This window comes from Polypterus senegalus, chromosome 3, assembly GCF_016835505.1.
Source record: "Polypterus senegalus isolate Bchr_013 chromosome 3, ASM1683550v1, whole genome shotgun sequence".
NCBI lineage: Eukaryota > Metazoa > Chordata > Cladistia > Polypteriformes > Polypteridae > Polypterus > Polypterus senegalus.
The window spans coordinates 63,397,898-63,425,706 of NC_053156.1; the positions used below are offsets into that span (position 1 = coordinate 63,397,898).

At 41.5% G+C, this 27,809-nt stretch overlaps 1 protein-coding gene across 4 annotated transcripts; it reads left to right on the top strand.

Moving 5' to 3' along the window:
- Nucleotides 1-27,228, top strand: nab2 (NGFI-A binding protein 2 (EGR1 binding protein 2)). 4 transcript variants are annotated; one of them, XM_039747350.1, is made up of 7 exons: nucleotides 9-860; nucleotides 7,100-8,020; nucleotides 12,917-13,050; nucleotides 14,134-14,185; nucleotides 15,970-16,111; nucleotides 16,357-16,557; nucleotides 26,264-27,228. In XM_039747350.1, the coding sequence occupies exons 2-7, from the start codon at nucleotides 7,112-7,114 to the stop codon at nucleotides 26,365-26,367; spliced, it is 1,542 nt and encodes a 513-aa protein (XP_039603284.1). In that variant the 5' UTR covers nucleotides 9-860; nucleotides 7,100-7,111; the 3' UTR covers nucleotides 26,368-27,228. The 4 variants fall into 4 exon arrangements, with proteins under 4 accessions (XP_039603286.1, XP_039603287.1, XP_039603285.1 ...); XM_039747352.1 differs by lacking the exon at nucleotides 16,357-16,557 and having other exon boundaries at nucleotides 1-860; XM_039747353.1 differs by lacking the exon at nucleotides 26,264-27,228 and having other exon boundaries at nucleotides 2-860; nucleotides 16,013-16,111; nucleotides 16,357-16,503.
- Nucleotides 27,229-27,809: the final 581 nt, after the last annotated feature.

Here is a 27,809-nt window from a genome sequence, read left to right on the forward strand (position 1 = left end):
CATCACAGATTATAGTCTTTAATCCACGAATGAACTGAACCCATGCGCGTGCACGTAGCGCGTCCCATTTAAACCAGTTTAATTTTGTAATTTTTGCTCGTGCGCAACGCAACAACGAAACGTGGAAGGTAAACCCTGAGCAGACGCTGTAGCTTTCTTATTTACTGGTCCATATGCGGGCAACAGGGCGGGCTACAACCGTAGTGGATGGTACATTGGTAGTAAAGAGTTAACCCCCAGCCCCCCCACATTATGAGCTACTCCACACCTCCAGGTTGAAAACGCCTCTCTCTCTATCTCTCTCTCTCTTTTTTCCCCGGGAGAGGAAAGCACTTTTTCGGTCAGATGGCGCGCTGCAGTCCGCCCCCGAGTCTCTCTCACCCACACACGCACAACAGCAGCAGCAGCAGCAGTAGACTCAGCCCGTCATTAACAATGCGAGTCTGGGAAGGACAGGAGACAGCGCAGCGCATGCAGCCGGGGAGAGGCAAGGACTAAAAGAGGAAAAAAAGTGAGTGTCTAAACTAAGAGGAGCGAAAGAGACCTAAAAGAGCGTACTCTGTACTGGCGCTGCCCATCTCTTCTTCGCTGGGACAAACGACTTAGCCTTGGTACCCACTACGCTTGCGAGTACACTAGGACTCAGACTGAGGGCATCGCCCCCCACAAACTCAGTGGCATTCCCAGCCGAATCATCTTTACACGGGCAGTACTTCCAGAGTGTGATCGGGCACATTAAGGACAAGAGGAACTCGCGGCAAGACGTATTCCTGTTTACCGGCACCAGACCAACCCAGTCCGGATCCCGACCGCGCGATCGAACGCAAGAGGACCACATCCCACTGGATCTACCAGAAAAGGTGATACGATTATTGTTAATAGCGAAATATTTTCATGCAACTTTTTAGTAAAATGTCGAAAACGTGAAGACAAAATAGGTCTGCACCATCCAGGTTTAGATCCAGTTTCAGCAGAGGGGTGAGGCACGGACGTGGGCGCATTGTGGAAGTTTGTTGGCAGACACCTGGTAGTAAGTGGAGTTCAGGGAGGCTTGTTATGTAGGACATCTGGAGTTAGGAGATCAGTCCATCAAACATTTAATCCCCAGAAGCTTGTGGAAGGGTATCTCACGGGTCAAAACAGAACTATTGCAAATAGGGAGCTCCTCTGGCACTGTCAAATTAATCAACCTACTTTCTGGTCAGTTTATTTTATTTTTGCTGGCTTTCCCATTTCAGAATTTATTTCCGTGTGACCTGACTTATTTTACGCGACCTGACTTATTTTACGCTTTGTTCTATTAGTAGTTTTCATTCTGAATTTTGCTTTGTGTTATTGCGCTCATCGAACGGTATTATTTAGGATATAAGAGGAGTGGTTGATTGAGTGATTGACTAATACAAAGTTCACTATTTAAAGCTTTCTTGGCGGTAATTCATATTTGCTCACCTTAATCCTAGCTAAGCTGGAAATGTCGTAATCAGACTTCCATGTTCTTTTTTTTTTTGCAACTGGAGTTTCTCAAATCAGTTATGAGCATAACCAATTTGCATGTTGTTTTCACACTTTGACTTTTATTAACACACCCTGCTTGGGGAGAAGAGTCATCAAGGAAGACATACTGTAGCAAGTTGGAGAAAACCATAACTGTGCTATCTATTCTTGCTTCTGAGCCCTTCAAGATTCCATATATATTAAAGGATATATGAGGAATTTTGCATGTTAGAGATAAGTGTATGCTGTTAGAAATAAGCACATTTTCAAATTATTAGAAGTGTTGTGTTTGTGCCATGCTGGATCACCTGAGTACTTTTTTGCTATTTGTTGTTCAGGTTCATATTTAGTTCAGTTCAGTTCAGTTCAATGTATATAGTGCCTTTCTCAGTAGACTGGCACTAGATCTGAAGTCTACAAGAGTGGGTGTGCATAAGTATGGCCGGCAATGGACAAGCAACACCGTCCAGGTCTGGTTCAGGCCTTGCATTAAATGCTGCTGGGTTAGGCAACAGCTCCCCACCAAATACAAACTGGACAGGAAAACGGACAGATGGGTGGACATACATTACAAGGCTGTTTATCAATCCATACTTAACTTGATTAGTACCAGCTGCTCATAGATCAACAATTAATTAAGGGTCAGATATTGTTGGCCCCCATGACCCTACCTGGTATTAAGCAGGCTTAGAAGATGGTATGGTGTACTGTATGGTTGTTTTTCATTAACTTTAATAAGTTTGTATTATTTTCTGTGTGTTTTAACACATCTGTGTTTTTTATGTGTACTGATTTTGTATTTAGTAATTTGTAAAATTTATACTTGAGAACTTGTCAGTGTACTCTGTCCCTGCACCCAGTAAGGAGTACTATACAAAAATAAACTGAACTGAATTAGTACAATTCCCAGTATTCACTGTCACAAGGCTCCTCACAAAGCAAAACAAATTTGTAACAGTATCAAAAAAGCTGATGATAGTGGAAGAAGACACATTAATTAAATAAATTAAAAAACTACAGATATATATTATACATTTACTATGAAGTATAATAACAAGAAGTCACAAAGGCTATGCAAAACTGATTTAGAATTTATAATAATTGTATATTATACAAATTAGCTTAATTGAGTAAACACTTCTAAAAGACTTTAAGAAGAGCCACTGAAGAAAAAGCAAATTACATTTTAAAAGAAGGTAAGAAATTCAGCACTGTACCGGTTGAAACTTCATTGGTTTGTGTGTGTTTTTTAATATCATTAAATAAAGCAGGTTCAGAGTGAATGGATGAAATATACAGTATAGACAAACTTTTCCTTGTTTAATAAAATGCTTGTAAAATAGTTCATTATTCATCCATCCATTTTTCTAACCTTTTATTAGATTGCAGGGTTACACAAAGCTTGAATCTCCTACAGCAGGAACCAACCCAGGATGGATCAGCAGTGTGTCATGGAGCACATTCACGCACACACCTACATATACTCATACAAGGCTTTTTTAGTATCACTTCATTTAATGTGGACATCTCTGAGAACTGCAAGAAAACTTGGAGTATTGGCAAAACAAATTCTAGGAAAGAACAAATTTATACAGAAAATGAGCTGTCCAGGAACTAAAATCTGGGCCTTACCTTTGGAGGCAGCAGTGCTAACCTAGTGTGCCATTATTCCAGTTATTACGTTAAAATAAATGTTTTTGAAACTAACTTTAAGATGAGCTGAAGCAGTAACAGATGTCAATGTCTATCAGGCTGTCTTTATTTTATTCAGTGCCTGTTTTATACATAGTATCATCACAAGGTGCTTTATAAAGCACAAAAGAATGCAGTGCAAAGCGACACAAAATAACACGTTATCATTCCCTGCAGAATAAATTACAGGGAAATACAGGTATTGAAACTCTGGGTGAACCTGCAGACATCCTGCCGAAAAGTCAGATGATGGCACAGTGAATGGACTGACAATGCAAATGAATGGACTGCAATACAGAGTCAGTCTTAATACAATAATTGAAAAGTCGAATTAGCATAAGGCACCCTAATTCAGGGTGTTCATAAGAAATGTAATGGTTTACTTTATGTAGTATATAATAAAGAAGAATAGTTGAATCAGATATTTGAAATATTAAAATATGTGCTTCAATTCTAATGTTTAAAGTCAAAAAAATCTCGATTGTAACAGAAATATGCCATTTTCCACCTTCTGATAGAGGTCCTTAGAGGGCTAGATTCCTAGAAAAGGAACAAAAATCAAAGTAACATCATATTTGTAATCACTGACCTTGAAATAGTCTGTAATTATACCCCACATGCTCATGTTAGAAATTAGTAATTTTTCAAATTATAGGAGTGTCTCTTAAAGGGTATGAACTCCAGTAAAGATTCAAAAATGAAATATTTGTGATCATTAACCACAAAATAGAATATAACAACACTAGCCAACCCGTGGCGTACCATACGCCGCATAATCAGGCCGTTTTTTTAATGATTTTTAAGCACAGGGAGAAAATTAACATTTGAAAAATCGGTAATGTAATAAATCAGCAAGAAAAGCAACATTGTAACAATGCACGGAACGAATCAACACACAATCGTTCGTTACTGAAAACTGGCGGACCGCCATCGCTCATGTGCCCACCTCCAACTCGTCACTTGAGTCGTTGTCGTCTTTGCACAGTCCAGATGCACCTGTGACTCGCGTAGACTTTCCGTGTTCCTGCAGGAGCATCTAAGAAGACGCAGTTTGCTATGGTGCACGCGGTCGTGCGTCGTAACCGAAAACTTGGTTTTTAAAGACTGCTTACTTCATTTTGTTTTAACCTCAATTGTAAAGGATTGTTTTAAGGATCCCATGGCATACCCCTCGCAAACCGTTTTACACGCTGCATATGGCGATTCACCTCTGCGAGAAACATGCCTCTATGAACAGTCAACGTAGCTCGGAGGTGCATGTAGCCTCTACGACAGACGAATATAAATGACGCCATTTTTTCTGTGTCGTCGCGTTCGAGTTGGTGGGCGTGGCTCTGCGAGTTGTCGTTGTATCCAATGGTCTTGGAGTTGGTGGGCGTGGCTCTTTCCTGCGTGCGCCATAGGTGTCTTACTTGTCGACGCCTTAGTGAATCCACGCACCCTTCCGGTGTGCTTTCCATGGGTGTCTTGCCTTAGTGAATTATATATATAGATTCCACATGCCTATATTATCAATTTCCATTTCTTCAAAGTTTTATGAAAATAATTTTACCCCTTCTATGCACAACTTCTTCTGATCATTTTTGGTAAAGACACCTATTGGTTCACTCTTTATCATAAGTGTGTAATTTCCTGCAAAAAATGTGGTCCAAACATGGCCTAAATTGGATTTTTTGTTCGGGACTAGATTATAAAACAATGGGAGAGAACCCAAAAAAACTTGACCTCTTGCATGACTAAACATCAAGACGAGTCGAATGATAGATATATCATATATGGGAGTTTCCTTGTAATGGTGAGTCAGGAGGTGCAAGAAAAAAAATGAAAGTGTTCATAAGTAATTTTTATTAACACGAGACCCGGGTTCGCTTCCCGGGTTCTCCCTGCATGGAGTTTTCATGTTCTCCTCGTGTCTGTGTGGGTTTCCTCCGGGTGCTCTGGTTTCCTCCCACAGTCCAAAGACATGCAGGTTAGGTGCATTGGCGATTCTAAATTGTCCTTAGTGTGTGCTTGGTATGTGGGTGAGTGTGTGTGCGCCCTGCCCAGGGTTTGTTTCCTGCCTTGTGCCCTGTGTTGGCTGGGATTGGCTCCAGCAGACCCCCCGTGACCCTGTAGCTAGGATATAGCAGGTTTTTTAATAATGGATGGATGGATGTACAATAAGAAATTATTTGCAAAATAATTAAGTACAGACAAGCAAAGAGGAGCTGGAAACTTTGCTCATTTCTGTTGGTATTCATTCTAGAAATGCCACATGGGCATTCCAGGTAAAGGCAAATTAGAATAATTTCCAAATATGGCGGTTTGTTAGATTCTTGTGAGCCAAGTTCAACTAACCAGATAGGTCTGTTCGTCATGGCTTTATTTAGTGACTAGCCTGAATGCAAGTTGTGCAAGATTGGCAGGATTACCCCAATGTCATTCTTTTAAAGCTGAGGTTTTGAGCCTCATTCTGTTTATGATCCACATGCTGTATAATTGGCATGTTCAGCATAGTGTGTTCGTTCTCCACCTTTGGTCACTATCTGGTTGTATTGTCAGTAAACCTTCTGATCTGTTCAGGCTTAAGGTGGTTGATTAGTGGGCTTAAAACTTGACCTATTCCTTTCAGTAGCCCGTCGGCTTCCTTACTCCTTCAGTTGGCTGATTCTACATTCTCTCTGTAATCAGTTTGCCTTTTTAATTGATACTTCACCTCAAGTATAATTTATCTTTGTTGTCATCTCCTAGTAGATGGCCTGTTGATATGGTTAATTTGAACTTTGCCTTTTCAATGGCTCCAAGTTCATCTCCTGTATGCTTCATTCATTGTCCGTTTCCCCATCATTGGGTTTCATTTTATATCATTTTCCATACATGTTATTGTCTATGTTGTATTTGCATGTTCTCCCCTTGTCTGTGTGGACCCCCTCCCTCCATGTACTGTTTTTTTTTCCTAACTTTCCCAAAGACCTGATTCCAAATTAGCACCATTGGGTGTGTTTGTGTGATTGAATGGGTCTGCGACACACTGTTACCCCCTCCAGGGTTCTTGTGCACAGGGTTGCGAGGACAGACTCTAGGCCCCAACAACAATGAATTAGATTAACTAGCTTTGGGAGTGATATTTTCTGTTATCGGTGCCTATAATAACAGGTATCCTTATCAATACCTTTCCAAACTCATTTTATTTACATGTGTGTTGTTTTGCCTAGTTTATCCACTATCTGTACTAAGAAGTTCTGTGTCCTCAACTCTGGGCATTATGAGGGCTTTTAGCGCTACTCCATATTTCAGTATAAACTCATGTGAGGCAATGCTCTTCAAAGAACCTCCATAAATTATGCCTAGTTTATTTGTTTGTGGAATATAAAGAAAATATACTAATTTCAGCATGCTGGTACATGGGTAAGTAGTGCTTACTCTCAATTCCAACAGCATGGCATGAAATCTCAAACCAGTCTCTATCTTTGTGGGTTTTGCATGTTTCTTTTCTGTCAATGTGGTACTTTTTGAGATACTCCTGTTTCCTTTGACATTCAAAAAATGTGCATATTAGGTTGGCTGGTGTGTGCAAATTGATCTATTTTGAGTGAGGGTGCATAAAAGTGTCAATCGATGGACTAGCATTCCATCCAAGGTTGGTTCTTACTTGTGCCAGATTTTGTTAGGAAACGCTTAGCTCCCTGACAAAGAAAATTGTTAAAAAAAGTAAACAAGGGTGCCCACAGCTCATTGTCTTTCAGTTTGGGCAGCAAGTGCATGGAGATCCATGATATTTCTCATACACCCTCAAGCTGCAGTTGTAGGCTTCTGTCTTTGATATTATATTTTAGGGCATTTGGGAATGTTTAGTTTCCTTGTAAGTAGCAAATATCTTCTCTGGTTCCTGACTAATTTGTGTTTCCTTTTTCTACTCCAAATGCTTCTGCAGGAAGTGTGACCCATGATGTCCCTTCCACGTACCCTTGGTGAGCTCCAACTGTACAGGGTCCTGCAACGTGCCAATCTGCTCTCCTACTATGACACCTTCATTCAGCAGGGTGGGGATGATGTGCAGCAACTGTGTGAGGCAGGGGAAGAGGAATTTTTGGAAATCATGGCCCTGGTTGGCATGGCTACCAAACCCCTCCATGTGCGGCGGCTGCAGAAGGCCTTGCGCGAGTGGGCCACCAATCCAGCCCTCTTCAATCAGCCCCTTGCAAGTGTTCCAGTTAATAGCATCCCTCTTTTCAAAATTTGTGATGCTCCGGGGCACCGCAAATCCGTGAGCAATGGACATTCCTCAAGCTCACCAGGTGGTGGGGATCATGAGAGACCAGGTTCTGCCCTCACTCCACAGTGCAGTGGAAGTCCCAAAAGCCCATCATCTCAAAGCTCCCAGCCAGATATTCAAGGGTCATACCGAGACAGAGTGCAACTCTCCCCTTTAGATCTGAGGGAGCATTCTGGGTCTTGGATTGGACGACACACCCCAGAGCCAGAGGTCAACAGCAACCATTGCACCAGCAGTCAGCCTGCAGAAGATGACCATGCTGTTACCACCCCACCACTTTCCTCCACACCTCCTGCACCTATGTCCTATACCTTGGGGGTTAGTGCCAGACTGGAGGCGGAGACTGTGAAGGCTGTGGCGGAGAGTGTGGAGCGGCTCATGAAGACAGTACCCCGTACTGACCCTGGTGAGGTCAAGGCCCTGCTGAAGCTCAACAAGAAGCTGGCCAAGACAGTGGGGCACATCTTTGATATGGACCACATGGACCCAGCAAAGGAGGAAGAGATCCGCAAGTATAGCCTGATCTACGGTCGGTTCGACTCCAAGAGACGAGAAGGCAAGCAACTCACCCATCATGAGGTAAAGATCCCTTTCCTTAGTACTTAGAAGAACCTTCCATAGTGATTAATAGAATATTGGCCTACAATCATAGTGACTTTGTGAATGAAGTTCACCCTGCCATTTTACAAGTTTATGCATTAATGCCTCTAATTATTCAATTACTCTGACATGACTCATGAACTTAACTTATCTACTGTCACATTGAATATGGCCTACTATTATTTTTGTTGTGTGTCGATAATCATTATGACCCTCTGAATTTAATGAATCCTATTAAGTTATAATTAAAATCGATAGGAACACCAATCATTTTTATTTATAAATGGATTCAGTCACATCCTTGTTAATTAAAAATCATAGTTTCTTTAATTGCAAATAATGATTGTAACTTTTATTTGAAATTAATTACATTTAGCTACAGCTGTATGAATCACTGTTGCTGATTACATCCGTTCATCCTGACTGATGTTTCATAGTAGTTAATTGAGTCCAGTTGCAACAACTTGGGCTTATACTTCTAATTATAAATTGATCCTCATCAGCACAATTTCAGACTTGTGAATAATGGCATCCAAGTGTAGCTGCATTGCTAAACTCCTTTAATCATTGCTATTTAATAAGAGCAAATGATCTTGAATGACCAATGTAATAATTTTTTCTTAATCACAGCCATATTGACTAAGACCATTAACAATTTGTATCAGCTACAGCCAGTCACCTTGACAGATTACAAAGAATGAATTGCATATGATTACAGTCACATTGATTCATAAGGCTGGTCTGTATAAGTGTAAAGAAGACTACTTAAATAGATTAATTTCTGTTGTAGCCTTATTGATGAAGCTCTTAATTACTATCCTTAACTATGGATAATTGGTACAGGTTCCAAAATGTGACTACTTGCAGATGGCTATAACCTCAATGATTAGGACCACTAATTATGTTACACTACAGCACATTCATATCAACTTCTAAAAATTGCAGTCATTATAACTTATCTATCCATCCATCCATTTTTTAACCTGCTTTTCCAGATCAGGGTTGTGGGAAGATCATGTCCTGTCCTGAAAACATTTGGTGCAAGGTGGAAATCAACACATTATAATGTGCCAGTCTCACATAAATGAATTTAGTGTGACAAGTGTGTTTGATATTGATTATTACCTACTATAGTATTTTCTCATTAAGTTGTATAACCAAAGCCTGGTGAAATTAGTAAATTACATTTAGTAATTGTTGCTGGCTTCTGTACAAATGACCATTTATATTTATAATAAAAATATACTTTGGATTCTAATCCCAAGGTTCTAAATGTGTTATATTTGCATTTGAGTGCACTTGAATACTTTCTGGATTGCAGAGATTGCAGAGAGAGGGAAGTTGTCAACATGGTGATGCATAGGGCCATCGTGACCCCACATAATAGGTCAACCAGCTCGTCTTCTGTCCTACTACAGAGAGAGGGAAGGAACCAATCAGTCTGATGAGTCCAGCTGTATCCTGGTCACACTCCCACACACATCAGTGGCTCAGTTCTGCTTTGTAAAGCCACCAGGTCAAAAACGCCCACTGTAGTGTATATTTCAAAAATCTGCTATGAATGCTCATTTATTGCAGCCATTGTCACTGACAGATAGTACAATTATGGGCAGGATGCACCAATTTCTAAAAACACATCTGGTCACTCACAAGCAATAGCACAAGCAAATCAAAGAAATAAAGACAGAAAAGTTTTCAACTTACCTTTAAAACAGATTGTTTGTGTGTTAGCATTGTGCTCAGAAAATGTTAGAATGGTTATTACTATGCTTAACTGTTCCTTGGTTAGAAATTAAGGACAGAGACCAAACTGATGAAAATGTGCATTTTTTATTGGATCAGACAGCCACATTTTATTTTATACAGTGCCTTTCATAATAAATACCAGATGAAAGTGCTTTAATGTATACAGAATGGAGTAACATTAATCCAGCCATCCGTCCATTTACTGAGCCTACTTGATCCAGTTCTAAGGTCTTGACCAGACATAGCCTTTCCCACCAGCACTAGGCACAAGCAGAGCTTGGACGGAATGGTAGTCCACCACAGATTACCAAAGATGTGGTTTTATCGGTTTCTAGGTTACATTACCTGAATAATCAATTGCAAGAGTGCAGAGAAGTAGACCACCACATATATCACACAGGAATTTTGTTTGCCCCCAGTAATTGAGGTATCTATAATTTATATAACAGAGCATCTCAACTCCCAACTAAAAATCCTTTTGACACCCTGCACAGAGGGTAAGCACAGTAGACTCCAGGCCCACTGTGTCAGGTACTGTATCTCGACTTGCACCCATATACATTTTATTAACTGTAGTGCCTTTGCTAACCAAAATCCATTATAATGAGCATTGCATGTGCAATGCAGTTGTTTACAGATTTGTACCTTTGGGATTCCGACATGCTAAATAGTTTGTTCAGCATCCCACAGAGTGAGTCATGAAACTTAATTGCTGATCCAGTGGTCTCCAGCCACTCGGCCACACAGTCTCCAAATGTAGATATCTTGGTTTTGTGAGGGCTTCCTTTGTTATACTCAAAATGCATTTTCTTAAATCATTTTCCAAATTAGACTCTAAATAAAAAACAAAAAGTCATATAATTAAATAAATACTTATGCATCATTATCTTCACAGTAGCTTATTTAAAGATCTAACACAGCCGAATACCATCAAGGGATACCTAGCAGAAATATCTCCTGTAAGCCACCAGGAGCTCCTTTGTGTATCAGTTCTGCACTAAGTAGTCCCAATATGCCCATATTACTTGCCATATATTTCATTTTGTGTTTATAAATACATGTGTTATCAGTCTTTACTGACATCATTTCAATATGATGTATGAAGTTATAGTACAGGAGTAACATGACCTCTGCTGCATCGTTCAGAAGCACTCATCCACCTCCAGTGTTTTGGTTTCAGCAGAAAGGTGTGGTGAAATTATAATGAAAAGGGAACAGTGCACTCGAGGAATGAATATTCTTAGTTAACCATCAGGTTATGGTTCATATAACTAAAAAAAGTATGGAAAACTACCGAAAGCTCTCTTTCTTTGGAAAAAAAAGTTATCATATACAGCAAGGATATCATCTTTGACCCTGCTGCCTCACAGATTTGAAATTTTTGGTTTGTTTCGTGATTCAGTTTCACACTCATCCTGTCTCTATGGTTTTCTTTCCTGTTTTCCTCCATTATCCTCAAAGTCTTGTGTATTAGATGGTTATTCTAAACCGGACCTGTGTAAGTGTAAGTGCACGCAACCTACTGTATGATGGACTGGCACCCAGTCCTGTTATGCAACTGTTGTTAGTAGGCTCCTACAACAGTGGATTGATTAAACCAATATGGCAATGTTATGTTGTATGTGTATGGAAGATTGTATGTATTATTAGAGGAAGAAGTGTATGATGTGTATACTCCCTGTAGTGTGCTGGCACCCCGTTCCTTTCTGACTTGCATCCATTGCCAGCAGGTTAAACTCCAGCTGCCCTTCACCCTTGCATTTTCATATGCAGGTTTTGGAAAAGGGATGGATAAATACCTAATAACTAACTAACTAAATAAATAAATAAATATCTGAATACCAGTCTGGGTATTGACTGCAGGCTGTTTTCATGTTCTTCAATGTCTATGTGGATTTTCCTCCAGGTTCTTCAAGGATGAGCATTCTGGATTGCCTGGTGACTCTATGAGTGGATCAGTCTGAGTGAATGTGGGTATGTGTGTGACTATGCTTTTCAATGGAGTGGCACCCTAACCAGGGGTGGTTCGCTCCTTTTGCTTAGTGCTACTGGGATACCTACTGGTTCCATATGACCCTAAATAGTAAATATGAGTTAAAAAATAAAAAGATGGATGGATTCATGGATAATAAATTGTCACTAAAATTAGAACTCAGTGGCACAGAGACTTCTCTCAGTCAATATAAGAAGCTTGCGTGTTCTTCCCATATCCATATGGTTTTTTTGGATTCTTTTGTTTTTACCATTGTATCCCACAATACATGCATGTTGGAAAATTGTTTAACGTAAATTTATGTGGTAGGAGTGTTTGTGGGTAAAGGTGTGTATGGTCTACTATAGAGTGATGGCTCATATGTGATTGATCCTTGAGCCCAAATATTGCTAGTATATGTTCTGGTTCCACACCACATTGAACTGGATAAAGAGGTTCAGGAAATGGAGAAAATTGTGAATTTGACCCCCAACCACAGTCCCACAGCATGCTATGAGATTGATTGGTAATTGTAGACTATCTATGGCACACTATCAATGGTGACCACTTGTCTTGTGCATTTTGCTGCTGGATTAGGCTTTGGCTCCCTGCATCACTTTGTCATGTTAACTGAATTCAATATTGCTGGTAATAATAATAATTATTATAACAATAAAACCAATCAAGAAGCTCTTCCTGGAGTGTAGTATTCCCCTTAGGAGTAGTCTTGGTGACCATCCATTCATTTTCTAACCTGCTTAGCCAGTTCAGTGTAGCAGTGCCAGCAGCACAGGGCCTACAGCAAGAACCAATCCTGGACAGCCCACTTCAGTGGTCTGTTCACCCTAATCTAAAGACAGACGTATTACATACTGGACTTAACTTCACGCATCCTTTTATTTTGTATATCTCCTTCTTTGCTCTGCCACCTTCAAAAGTGCTTAAAATCAAGCAGAAATGCAGCATTGCTTGATGGTAAAAGGATTGTGAAGAACTGAACATAGGCAACAGATATTTTTGATTTACATGGTGTCTCAAGTGTCTCCTATTGTTTTTAGGCATTGTTATTTTGTTTTGCCATAACATGGCATCTTTCATATTGCAGTGAAATTCATTCTCTGTCACCACTCCCCATTCTCTCTCTTTATTTTCTACAGTTGACCATCAATGAGGCATCAGCACAGTTCTGCATTCGGGACAATGCCCTACTTCTGCGGAGGGTGGAGCTCTTCTCACTGGCACGACAGGTGGCACGGGAGTGTGCCTACACCTGTACCCTCAAGTGCTCCAGGTGACTAACTGGTTGGGAGTGAAATAGGAGGGACTGGATATGAATTCTGATTTGGTGTATGTCACATTTTCAAAGAGTTAAGACAAAACAAGAAGCTGACCATTACACCAACACCCTCCCCACCACATAAGACAATAAGAAGTTTGACAAATGGCAGGAGAACATTCAATCCATCAGGCTTCTTTGGTTAGGTAAAAGCTAAGGTGTCCTCATATCCTATCTAGATACTTTTGAATTTTGTTAAGGTTTCTACATTTGCTTTTCCCTCCAGTATAACTGGACCAGCCTGATTACCCTGAATGACTCCCAACCTTTGAACAATGCATTTTATTTGGGTTAGGAATTCAGAAGTGTTCCCACAGCAGTGCTGGCCAGTCCTTTTGCAAACAGATGGTTGTCCCTTTCAACTGCAGCTTGTATAAAGGTCACTAGTTTTGCAATGGCTGGTGAGGAGCTGCATCACTGCGTCAATCCTGTCTCTCTCCTGATAATGTCCCAGCAAAGGAAAGCTTGCTTGCGTATGTGTGAGTCATCCCACCAGTTGGGGGGGGCGAGTGTAACTATGCGTGTGTGAGAACCATCTGTATTTGTGCGTGTGTGGGTGTGTGTGAGGCGCCCACCTCTGTGAGCATGTGTGGGCGTGTGCCAAGCACTGCTCTATTCTGCAAAGCGTCCCTTATAAGTGTGTGCCTAACCAAGCACAAGTAAATGTGTGTGTGCGTACCTCGAATAATTGTGGGTTCAGGCTCAGATTGTTTTTTTCTGAAATGAACAAAACCCCTGCAAATCAACGCTTGACCAGAAAAATATGCAGTCATGAAGTTCTATGCTCAGATACACACAGGTCAAGACGAATTAGCAGAGTCATGTTAATTTTCTCTTTGTACAACTTTTAATGGGAGAACCACCCACTATTGCTCATCACCCTTATAAGTAATATTTTCTACTTCATTGTTTAATCCTTCTAAGGAGCCTAGGCCGAACAATGTGGGTACACCATATTGATGTCTCTGTGCAAATTTGTATGTTTGCACCTTTTTTTCTCATTCTTACATCTTTCCTCACCTTTCTGTCTTAATGCAGGCTAAGCACAGATGAGGCAAACGGTTCAGCACCGAAGAAAATCAAGCAGGAGGTGAGTAATTATGACCTGTGTAACTCAATAGGGCACTTTTTCTGAGGAGAGGCTGAGGCTTGTGTGCACCTCATGTCCATTCTTTTTGGAGGAGCTTGCTTGTACTTTAGGTCTGCTGAGTGATTTGCAGCCTTATGAACTGATTGGTCATTCTAATGAGATGAAGTGTCATTCTTGCATGTTAGCATCAGGTTTAATAAGCTGTTTATAGTCAGACAAACAGCAAAGTCTTGTGACTAAGCCATTTGAGGATCACTCCACCCCACTATGTGCTCCTGTAAAAAATGCATGTAAATAATAGTATTCCAACCTTTGTAATTCACCATAAACAAGAAAGAAAGAAAGAAAGAAAGAAAGAAAGAAAGAAAGAAAGAAAGAAAGAAAGAAAGAACAATAATGATGATTGTGTCCACTCCATTCCACTCCTCTCCGCAGGAAATAGCCACCTGTGTTTCCTGCAAACTCCATTCCGAGTGAACGTCTGTAATCAACACTCTCTCCACTAACAGAGCTGACAGTGCACTTGTCCATTTTAATTTACACCACCATGTCTTCTGTTTGTTCCACTGAGGGCTGACATCACACTCTTATGTGCACTCTGTTATAATGAGATATTTAGGCTTATGCCCATTATACTCTTCTGAAAGGAGGTACGTGTGCTTCTAATCATTCTGCTTAGAGGAAATGTTATTGTCTCCTGTCTACTCCACCATTAAGCACTATTTCTACTCATGTCCACTTCACTCCAATCCATACGAAGTAGCCATCTTTGCTTCCTGTTCAGTTAATTGAAATTAATGTGACTGTCCCATGTCAGCTGTACTATAAATTGTTGTCTATGCTTATGAAACTCCAATGAACTGGAAAACGCCATACATACTTGCCACTCTCTCCATTAAATGATTATCAGAGCCTTGTGTCCACTTTATTATAGAAAATAGCCATCTACACTTCCTGTGTATTCTATGAAGTGTAAATGACAGTGTCTCATGTCCACCTCCCCATAAAGATCTAATACTGTGCATGACCCCTCCTCTATGGTTCTACTAGAAGAATGTATATTTGTCTCAAATTTAGCCAAAAGAGAGTCCACTTGACTATTCTGATGTCTTTCCCATCCACTGTCCATTCCACTAAGAGACATTCATGCTCATTCCTCCAGTAAGGGAGGATGACTCTGCCTTATATCTATCTACTCCATTTATTAAATGTTTGTCTGTATTTGTCCAGAGAAGAGCATCAAGGCTGAATCCAGGTCTACAGGTGATGAGTTATGAGAAAAGATTAAAAGAGCCATGCCTTTTCAGAGTTTAAGAGAAGAGGAGATATGATTCAAGTGTTTAAAATTATGAAGGGAATTAGTACAGTGGATTGAGACTGTTACTTTAAAATGAGTTCAACAAGAACACAGGAACACAGTTGGAAACATAAGGGTAAATTTTGTACAAACATTAGGAAGTTTTTCTTCACATCCATAGACACATGGAATAAGCTACCAAGCAGCGTGGTAGACAGTAGGACTTTAGGGACTTTTAAAACTTGATGGTATTTTAGAAGAAGTAAGTGGATAGGACTGGCGAGCTTTACAGGGCAGAATGGCCTGTTCTCATCTAGATTGTTCAAATGTTGTAAAAATATATTGTCAATCAATGCAGAATAAGATTCTTCTGGCCTGTGTCCACACCCAAACCCATTGTTTTGTCTTCACCCTTTATGGTCCATAGGTTTGGTCGAAATATTTATATTTAAGAGTCAGCAGCTCTGAGTGATTGTTTATATTGCAGGTGATGGTGTCTGAGTGTATCTCCTCCTCTCATGACCCTGCAGATGGACATGTTGGAGGGGCCGATGGATTCAATCCAGGCTTCCGCCATGGAGCAGATGAGGACAGCCTTTCTGGAGAGAGCCTTGATGGGCACACACAAGGTAGGTTGTATGTGGAGTAACATTGTTCACTTCTCACATTCTTTTTGAATAAATATGCCAGTGCAGGAATTTCCTGCTTCCATAACTGGCTGAGCCTGCCCATGAGCAATGAGCATTAACAGCTGGTGGGAAAGTGGTTCAGCCTTAGGTGCCATAAGATTACAACTCCCTGCCTCAAACTCTTTATTAGGGGCCAAAGGAGTGATAGTCACATCTAACCAGTCTTTCCTGTGCTTGTTATGCAGGGCTGGGCTCGAGATCTAGTCTTTCCTCTTCCCCTTGCCCAACTGCAGAACCCCAACTTACCTTGACTGGCCCACCAACCTGGAACCGTCACCTGATGCAGCAGACCTTGATGGATGAGGGGCTTCGATTGGCAAGGCTTGTGTCACATGACCATGTTGGCAAGCTGAGCCCAAACACAGTGGGGGGCATCCTGCCAGGAGGTCAGTAGCTAGCAGTCAGTCATGAATGAGGCAAAGCATCCTTGGGGGGGTTCAGTTGACTTTAATTTGTACCCCCCCCCCCTTTAGGTTAACAATACTTGTTATAAGCAACAGAAATTAAATTACTACTGCAAATGAAAATATCCTGAGCTTTGCCAACAGAATTTTCCCAAATCTGCATATTCAAATTCAAGGTTGTAGGGGGCTAAAGCCTATTCTGGCAGAATCAGATGCCAGGCAGAATCCAACTTTGGATGAGATGCAGAATCTGCTGACATCCATAATGGTGCAATTTAGAACCACTAATTGGACTAACATGTGTGTCTTTGGGGTGTGGATGGAAAATCCAAAGAAAAACTAACACACACACAGGAAGAAAATGCCAAATCCAGACAGACAGCAACTGGGTATAGGATCTAAACATGGTATCATATCAGTGAAGTAGTTCGCCATAACCAATGTGCTGTCCCTGGGCTTAGATGCTGCCCCAAAATGTAGTCTGGTTGTGTGATAGGAAATATTTATGACAGACTTTTCCTCCTAAATAAAATATTTAACCTTAAGGGACAAGCTCTTTCAGTCTTTAAAAGCTAATTTTCCATTTAAGTTTAGCTTTTTTGTTTCAAAGCAGAACTTAAACTCCTTTTCTACTAAGTGGGGCTTAAAGTACAACGGGCACAAGTAACCCGGACAGCATTGTAGAGAAGCACCAGGTGGGGTGCAAGAAAGTGGTAGGAGAGCACTGAGATGTTAACAGCCCCACTCATTACCACAACCTTAGCACTACTGTATATGAATCATATGACTAAGTGATTCTTTATGTTTGTTCAACCATGCAACGCTATTTGGTTCAAGCTGCACCCCATTCACACTTACATTTTGAAGCAGATGTACAGCTCATTCCCTACAGAGAGTAAAATGATTGTGGCCACAGTGCTTCTGACGCACAGTGGTGTTAGTTTAGTGTAAACATGCCAGTACATTGCGAGCATTCCAGTAAGAAACTGCCATCAGCATAATCTGCAACAGTATCATTAAGTGTCACCATGTGCCACTTGTTTCAAACATAGCCGGCTGTGTCATTCTGTGTTTGCGTGTGTCCTTATTTTCACCCTCCAAGATTGTAAAATCATTTAAAAATGATGAACACAGACTGCTACTCTGTTATGTGCTTCTGACATTCTTAAAGTCCACAAGGAATGTGAGTTTGGAAACCTTCGACCATTTCTTTTTTACAAAGCCGTGGTGTACCACGAACACCTAAAGAGTGCACATTAAAATCAAGTCAGAACAGATGAGCCATAACTGTCGTATCCCAGACGTATTCATTTGCTTCATCTAGCTAATGGTGCAGTTTTATAAAATAATAGGAGCATGAAATGAAAAATTCAGTTTAAAGAATTGAATCAAAAGAAAGAATCAAGAAACAATGATTACTGCTAGCAACTCAATGGTTGCAGGAGCTTCAAGGCATTGCACTACAACTTGACACCAGCTTTAGATTGCACAAGTTTTCATTTCCATCATCCCATGCTGCTTCTCAGAAGAATCCACAGGCAGCCAGTAACCACGGAGGCACCAAAGTTCAGGACCTGATTATACAATTAATTGGGGTTCTTCAGTTTGTTGTTGAACTCTAAGCAGAATCGCACAAAGGGAGCAGCCGGCTGCGTAGCCTTGTCCAAAGGGTTCATGCCCAAGATGTGCTCTCAGTATACACTCCTCTAGGAGTTTTTATTTTCATGTAGCACAATTGTTTCTATGAGCATTGCATAGGCTCTTCTACATATGCCGATTTAAGTGTAATTTTTAGTGTGTTAATATCATTCATTTTCACAGTATCTGTTGTATATGTTTTATACAGAGTGTCCCAAAGTCACTACACAGTCAGTCAGTCAGTCAGTCATTATCCAACCTGCTATATCCTAACACAGGGTCACAGGGATTTGGGAGCCAATACCAGCCAACACAGTGCGCAAGGCAGGAACAAATCCCCAGGAAGGGCGCCAGCCCACCGCAGAGTCACTATACACTTTTAGTAAATTTCTAAAAATTACACAAGAACCTGAGTTTATTAATATTTCTAGCATCAACAAAGGATTCGTTGCAGTTTTACTTGTTAGGTGTGCCATCAAGTTCCAACGCCTTGAAGACTACTTGTATACAGTACCTCCACATGAGCGCCTCCATTTTCAACAAGTTTCAGCCACCTTTGGAGGCAAGCCTCTCCAACCTTTTGCAGCATTTCTTACCTGACCTCGTTGCAGGCCATGCGGATTCTTTCCTCAAGCTGTGGCAGGTTACGGGGCTTACTGGCATACACCTTGCTTTTGATATAGCCCCACAAAAAAAAAGTCACAAGGTATATGGTCAGGGGAGAGCGGAGCCCATTAGAAGGGACCCCTTCAACCGATCCATCAGTCAGGAAACTTGAGGTTCAGGAAATCTCTGACTAGCAACCATAGTTATTTAATGATAGCAAAAACTGCAAAGCCTAAGTTGTCATATGCTGATGGCTTAAGTCTCTCTGAATGGTACCTGGAATGAAACAGAAAAAAGGAAGTGTAAAGTGACTTTTGGGACACTCTATATATAAGGAGCAGAGTGATGCAAGTTACTTTACAGCTTGAGAAGCCTGAAGTATACCCTTTATAAAGGATATGAATAGGTTTTCTCTAGATATTTGTATTTTCATGCCTCATACTAAGTCAATTAAATGACTTGCACCTTGTGGATACATGAATGAGCTCTTCAATAGACAGTCAACAACATTTATTTATATAGCAAATTTTCATACAACTGTTGTAGCTCAAAGTGTTTTACAAGATGAAGAAAGAAAAGTTTATAAACAATACAAATATTAAAATAAGATTAGGCAATGCTAAATAACAAAGAATAAAGCAAGGTCCAATGGCCGGGAGGACTTAAAAAGCCCTGGTTTTCATTGCTCTATATCTCTTGCCCGATGGCAAAAGCTGGAAGAGGCAATGACCGGGATGTGATGAATCCTGTGAAATGTCTATTGCTTTTTTGCAGCATTGGGAGGTGTAGATTTGTTCCAGATTTGGGAGGGTATAACCAATTGTTCTCTCCGCTGTCCTGATGACCCTGTAGAGCGATTTCCTTTCTGAGGAAGTGCAGCTGCCGTACCACACACACAGTCCGTATGTGAGCACACTCTCGATGGAACAGTGATAAAAGGCAAGGAGCAGATTTTTGGGGAGGTGGTTCTTTCAGAGGATTCTCAGAAAATACAGTCTCTTCTGCACTTTCTTCAGCATCTCCTTGGTATTGGCGCTCCAGGTCAGGTCATCCTCCAGCTCAATGTCCAGAAACCTGAACACCAGGACCCTCTCCACACAGGCCCCGCCAATGATGAGTGGCTGGATGTCAGTTTTGTTTTTTTCTTGTTGTTTAGCTCTTGGAATTATAAGCAAACAGTCGAGTCCTCCTTTTTACCCAATACCACCAAGATACGTTGTTGCCACTGCAAATCTGCACTGCATAACTTGCTATAGAAAAAGAGTAGTTGCAAGGGCCTTTACCTATTTAACACAATCCCAAGATGCTTTAACAGTTAGAGAGCAGCTTGTACTGCATTCGTGTATTGTGAGTGCTAGCAGCTTAAGTGACTTTATTCCAGATCACTCAATCAACCAGCCACTTTGTATGTTACAGTCTTACACCTTAGCTAGTTGTTGTCTCTGTTGCACACCGAGATAGTGCCATAACCATGCAAAGGTATGATAAGTCTTGCTTCTTGTAAATTCTGTGAAGGGTTGTAAGGTTGTATAGTTTTAGCATTACTTTCTTACAAATTCAGAAGACTGGGATCAAATCCTGGCCTGGTCACTGTCTGTGCGGCATCTTAATGTTCTCCCTGTGAGTTTTCCTCGAAGTATAACACTTCTTACGTTGATCGGTGATTGTTCAATTGGTCCGGTATGAGTCAGCGTGGGTGTGCATGAGCAAGTCTGTCTGATGTTGGTTTCTGTCTTCCAGCCAGTGCTGCCAGTATATGACCTAGTAACCCTTTAACCCGATTTGAGTAGATCCAGAAAATGCATGGTAGTTAACAGTTAGGAATCAAACATTTTACACTAATACAGCTTAGACATGTCATATTGATAGGAAAAAATTACATGCATAAATAAAATAGAACCATAATAGATATGCTAAAATATGAAAGCAAATCATGAACAAGTCAAGTAGAAATAATTAAAATGTTTGACCAAATAAGTATATAAAATGATTGCATTAGTTTCTAATTGGAAGAGGAAAAGGAATTTCTGAGTTTTGGATGAAAATAATTAAAGGCACTGCCTTCAATACCTAGTATAAATTGGGATAGACAAAAGATGGGTATAAGCAGAGCTAAGCATTTTCACTGGAGCATAAAGACCGATGGGCGGCACGGTGGCGCAGTGGTAGCGCTGCTGCCTCGCAGTTAGGAGACCCGGGTTCGATTCCCGGGTCCTCCCTGCGTGGAGTTTGCATGTTCTCCCCGTGTCTGCGTGGGTTTCCTCCCACAATCCAAAGACATGCAGGTTAGGTGGATTGGTGATTCTAAATTGGCCTTGGTGTGTGGGTGTGTTTGTGTGTGTCCTGCGGTGGGTTGGCACCCTGCCCAGGATTGGTTCCTGCCTTGTGCCCTGTGTTGGCTGGGATTGGCTCCAGCAGACCCCCGTGACCCTGTGTTTGGATTCAGCGGGTTAGAAAATGGATGGATAAAGACCGATTCAATCTGCTAAAGAGGTCAGTGAACTACCATGTAAAGATTCCACAAGTTCCGCATTTGACTTGTAAAAGTGACAGATTGGCAATGGCTTACACTCTGGACAGGTGACAGAAAATTTGAAGTTGAGGGGGCCACACAAAATGAATAAGTATTGATGCAGTAAAGGCTGGCTCAGTGGCACATTGGTTAGTATGCTGCCTCACAGATCCAGGATACTAAGTTTGAATTTAATACCGGCTGTTGTCTTTATGGAGTCTCCTTGTTTTTCCTATATTTGTTAGATTTTCCTCTCCCATCAATAAAGACGTACAGGTTAAGTGAACTAGTGAGTTTATTCTGGCCCTGTGTGGCTGTGTGCTTCAATAGGACCCACTGATGACTGACACCTTATCCAGGGTTTGTTTTTGTCAAATGCCTGATGCTGCTGGAATATTGTGCCCCGCGGTGACCACAAACTTTTTTAAACGTGTAGCAGAATGTTAAATGTTATGATGCAACTTGTATGTCTAGGCAGTGCCTATAAAAAATATTCACCTTACCATTTTATTGTAAGTCAACACTGAATCATAGAGGATTTCCTTTGTCTGTTTTGACACTGATCAACAGAAAAACACTCTTTAATGTCAAAGTGAAAACAGTATACTTGAGGGGCGTTGCAAAAGTCCTTAGCCTTTAATGATAGAAATAACGTTTAACGCCAAAACTTTTTCCTCAATGAAAGTTCATTTACTGGTGACATTACTGCATCGTCAGTGCAAGTTTTCATATGCTCGATCCATTTGTCAAAGTAAAGCAGCAGAGTCCCCTTTCGTTTAGCTCTCAAGTTGTTCATTCATGGCATCAATCAATTCATCACATATGTCAATTGCTTTTCCATACAAAGGTTCTTTAATTTTTGGGAATAACCAGAAATCTCAAGGTGCTAAATTGGGCAAATAAGGAGAGAATTCAACCAGCTGGATGCCAGACTTCTCGAGTTACAGTGGTCAGCTTTGCAGTGGGCACTGGTGCATTGTCATGGTGGAAAAATGACTTTTTCAGAATCAGGCAGTGACAACCTCCACCTCTCTTAATCTTCCCAATCGTACCACTCGCCATGACTTCCTGTGGGTAAGAATATTTTATTTTTATAAACTCAGGAAAGTGCGACATAGTGGCACAGTGGGTAGTGCTGCTGCCTTGCAGTTAGGAGACCCGAGTTTGCCTCCCTGCGTGGAGCCTGCATGTTCTCCCTGTGTCTGCGTGGGTTTCCTCCCACAGTCCAAAGACATGCAGGTTAGGTGCATTGGCGATCCTAAATTGTCCCTAGTGTGTGCTTGGTGTGTGGGTGTGTGCTCTGCGATGGTCTGGCGACCTGCCCGGGATTTGATAGATAGATTGATAGATACTTTATTAATCCCAAGGGGAAATTCACATACTCCCGCAGCAGCATACTGATAAAAAAACAATATTAAATTAAAGAGTGATAACAATGCAGGTAAAACAGACAATAACTTAATGTTAACGTTTACCCCCCTGGGTGGAGTTGAAGAGTCGCATATTGTGGGGGAGGAACGATCTCCTCAGTCTGCCAGTGGAGGAGGGCAGTGACAACAGTCTGTCGTTGAAGCTGCTCCTCTGTCTGGAGATGACGCTGTTCAGTGGATGCAGTGGATTCTCCATGATTGACAGGAGCCTGCTCAGCTCCCGTCGCTCTGCCACGGATGTCAAACTGTCCAGCTCCATGCCTACAATAGAGCCTGCCTTCCTCACCAGTTTGTCCAGACATGAGGCATCCCTCTTCTTTATGCTGCCTTCCCAGCACACCACCGTGTAGAAGAGGGCATTCACCACAACCGTCTGATAGAACATCTGCAGCATCTTATTGCAGATGTTGAAGGACGCCAGCCTTCTAAGGAAGTATTGTCTGTCTTCTCTTGCACAGAACATCAGTATTGGCAGTCCAGTCTAATTTATCATCCAGTTGCACTCCCAGGTATTTATAGGTCTGTACCCTCTGCACACAGTCACCTCTGATGATCACGGGGTCCATGAGGGGCCTGGGCCTCCTAAAATCCACCACCAGCTCCTTGGTTTTTCTGATGTTCAGGAGTAGGTGGTTTAAGTCGCACCATTTTACAAAGTCCTTGATTAGGTTCCTATACTCCTCCTCCTGCCCACTCCTGATACAGCCCACGATAGCAGTGTCATCAGCGAACTTTTGCACGTGGCATTGGAAGTCCGATATATATAGGCTGAACAGGACCGGAGAAAGTACAGTCCCCTGCGCCGCTCCTGTGTTGCTGACCTCAATGTCAGACCTGCAGTTCCCGAGATGCACATACTGAGGTCTGTCTGTAAAATATTCCACGATCCATGCCACCAGGTATGAATATAATCCCATCTCCGTCAGCTTGTCCCTAAGGAGTGCCCTGTTTGGCTGGGATTGGCTCCAGCAGATCCCCGTGACCCTGTGTTTGGATATAGTGGGTTGGATAATCGATGGATGGATAAACTCAGGAAAGAATAAACTTGACCTCCAATTGATGTAAACACAGTGACAGCTCACCAAAAACCAAAGGATTTTTCTATGCCTCTTATATATTTATTGTACATGTGACAATGTTGCTACTATTACTACCTATAACTATTGTGTTGTTATTATGCTGGCTATGCCTTACATCATTTTTTGTAGTCCTAAGCATGTCTGCCCTGCAAAGTAAAACAGTCTGCATGGGTGGGGATAAACAAAAGACGAAAAAGCAAAATGGGACAGACTTAAGCCTCATAAAACACAACCAGAGCTCTTGAGTTACAATGTATGCCTCCAGGATACATTTGTAGAATTTTAAGTATTATGTAGCTTTGACAAGTAACGATAGCATCTTTTTATTATAACTTATTATTTGTCTGATGCCCTTCTCCAGTGCGATTTATAACATTTGAGATACCTTTAATTTGTTTATTCATTTAGAGCACAGGCAGGTGAAGTGACTTGTTCAAGGTCTTCAGGGTCTGAGGTCCAAAGCCTTAACCACAACACCACACTACTTGCCCATTAGTAAAGGGTGTTCCTAGCATAGTGACATCAATCCGAAATGACTGACCCCATTTCCTATTAGCAGAGGGTCTTTAGATTACAATCCACCCTGCTTTTATGCTGTCACAACCTTTAGCTCCTGAAAGTTAATAAGAAGAGTGTCTGTCTTAGCCATTATGCCATTAGGGAGAATGGGCATGTTTGAGTTAGTGCTGAAGGCATGGTGCTGCCAGAAAATTCAATTGTATACATATATTTCTAGACACAATGCAGACCTGGGGTGATAAAGGGTATGCTGTGTTGTTAAAGTAATGAATTGTCCGTAGTGGATAGTGTATTAGCACTTTGTAGCACAAACCAGAAGAGTCCCCTGCCTGATGGATGAAATGGACACTGAATTGGTTACCAACCTTAGCAGGACACAGTGTAGTGTGAAGTTTAGCGGATTGAGAGACAATTGATTGTGAATGAAGATAATGAGGTTTACCCCAATTGCTGATTTTTTTTTCTTGTTTTCCATCTGCTGCTAAACCGTTTTTCTGTTAAAAACAGCCCCAGGATGTGACACATTATATGTCTTTTCTAGTTCTTCTGCTTCACTTTGAATTTATTTATGTTATATGTGATGCATAGATTACAACTTCAGTAATGCTAGAATAAAAAACAAATGACCAATCTTTATATTATTGTACTATTCTAGCTGTTTCTATATGTCAACATTTGGAGCCCTGACAGGCTGTGTAACACACTCAGGATCACACACTGTGTGAGTTATGGAGATTGACCCAGAATTATTATGATTCACAGCTCAATGCCTTAAACACTCAGCCACACTTCTTGATATTTTGTTTTTTTGCAAATCATCTTAATTTTTTGAAAATATGATGCACCTGCTTCAAGTGCTTTGATTTTTTTTAGCTTCATTTATTGTTGCTTTTGCCAAACTGGTTGTTGTGCTGTCCTTGCAGGAGCTGTCCAGCTCCCACCTCACTGCTCCTGCCTGTTACACTTTTCTTCTGGGCGTCTGCCTACAATTCAACTGTCAGGTGAGATGCATAAAAAATAAAACTATACTGAAAAGAGCAAACAGGTCCAAATGCTGAAAAAAAACTTGTTATAAAAATAGTGAGAAATGTAGACAGATGGCGTATTCCAATGTTTGAAACATGTGATAGAGGATAAACAGCTGAACTTTACAAAGCACTCATATTGTTTAAAAGAAAAATGTGAAATGGTCACAGTTGCTTCAAGTGGAGAAATAAGATGTTTTGCCTTAAAGGTCAAAAATGTAAAAGCAATGGGAACTCTAAATAAGGGCAACAGATTTGCAGTTGGAACTCAGGCGATATCTGTGAAGGAGCTGGGTAGGTCTGTGACAGAGGGAGCCCATGGGAGACAATGCCTCCTAAAAATGGCACATGGGCTCAGTTTTTTAGCTAAAAGCTGAATGCTCTTTAAGAACAGAAATGATCCCCCCACCCCCTTTCTGATGCTAGCAGCAGGTGCAGATGAAGTAGGTGGTGGGCATACAGATTTGGAAACCCCCAGCACGTCACACAGTCAGGCGTGTAGGAGGGCGGGTAGGCGGATGAGAGGGTGCAAGCACGCAGCAGCCTGCCGAGTAACATGAACGTGAGTAGGTGGACACTGTTTTTCTGTAGCACACAGTGAGGAAGAGCAGTGTCCCTATATTTCCTCCTGGCAAATAACGAACGAGGAAGAGGAGGGTCTATACATTCACCTGTAGACAGTTAACTGTGTGTGGGTGTGTGTGTGGGGGGGTCCTGTATCTCTACCTCTGGGGATTATGCTATGAGAAACAGACAAACAGACATTTGTAAGTTTTCATGTAGGGATGAGGAGGAGGACCTTTATTTTTAACTCTGGGTTGTGCATGGTGAAGAACAGGAGGACTCACGTTCCAATATCTTGTCTCTTTGTATTTTTAGAGCTGGTGGAGAGAGGGGCCGATGGATGTCTTCGATCATCACTGCCAAGCCGACGGAGCAGTAGCTGCAGCACCAAAGAGGAGCAGGACAATGACTGCAAATAAAGCACAGCAGGACCTTCGACGTCCCCCTATGCCCCTCAGTGACCCCCATTCATCCCTTCACTCCTCAAATATCTAATCAGCAATAACCTACTGTTCATGTCACTGGGAGCTGCTCATAAGTCCACCTGCTCTCCATGCTGGCCGTGGGCTGCACTGCTGAGGGTTGCCAGGAACTGGACATGCAGATTCTTCTTTAGGGTACAGAGTGAGGACCTCTGTATGACACCGCAGAGACGTTCTCCCTAAGCCCAATTTGAATTGGCAGTGTAGCTCATATGGTTGCCTTTCATTATGGCCTGTCTGGCAGCTTTACATTACCGTCTGCCAGAGCAGGCTGGGCTCTGCCGGATACAAGATCTCTTGTGCTTTATACACTTCTCTTTTTCTATTTGACTATTGATTTTTTTTCAGTAGTTCAGTTTTCCATTTGTTTGAAAGCTGCTGGATAGTTTTTGACTGAGCAGTTCAGTTCAGTAGTGGTCAGAAATAACCAACAACTCTCCTTATGTTAGCCCCAGCAGAAGGCACTCAAACACATTCTGCTTCTCCCTGTGTGAGGATCCATGGGCGTGCAAACATCTCTGTGCCCTTGATTGCAATAATGCCAGGGAGGATCTGTTGTTTTCTAACCAGGTCAACATTCAGACAGGGCCCAGTATTTACTGAGGCAGAGAGCTGAGTAAAAAGCCACATGCCTGAGCGGCATGGTGTAGGACTGGTAGGGCAGTGCCCCCTGGGTGACCTGTTTTAGTAAATCACAAATATGATTAACTAGAACATTAGTTTGCATCATGATTTTATTTTGTTGTACAGTAGATTATTTATTTTATTATGTTTAAATAAAGTTTATTTTATTGTTTACATGATTGGCTGTTGTCCACATCTCTGGAGTCTCCGGGTATTCTTAACCCCATCAGAGACCGAGTCAGGGTTGTACTCACTATTCCACCTCTGGAGCTCTGAGGTATGAACTGGGTTTGTAATAACATCCAGCAATCTGTACTGGAATCCTTGTGTGCATAGTGCAAACACCTTTATTGCAATGTTCATTCAGCTGCTTTGTCTAGCAAATAAGTCCCAAAATTCAGAGTATAATCTAACATTTCATTAAAATGGTTTCCAACAGCCCAGAGTCAAATCAATGCCTTTCTCAACATTTTCAGAATCATATTAACATCCATCCATTATCCAACCCGCTATATCCTAACTACAGGGTCACGGGAGGCTGCTGGAGCCAATCCCAGCCAACACAGGGCACAAGACAAGGAACAAACCCCGGGTTGGGTGCCAGCCCACCGCAGGGCACACACACACACCCACACACCAAGCACACACTAGGGGCAATTTAGAATCGCCAATGCACCTAAAATGCATGTCTTTGGACTGTGGGAGGAAACCCACACAGACAAGGGAAGAACATGCAAACTCCACACAGGGAGGAC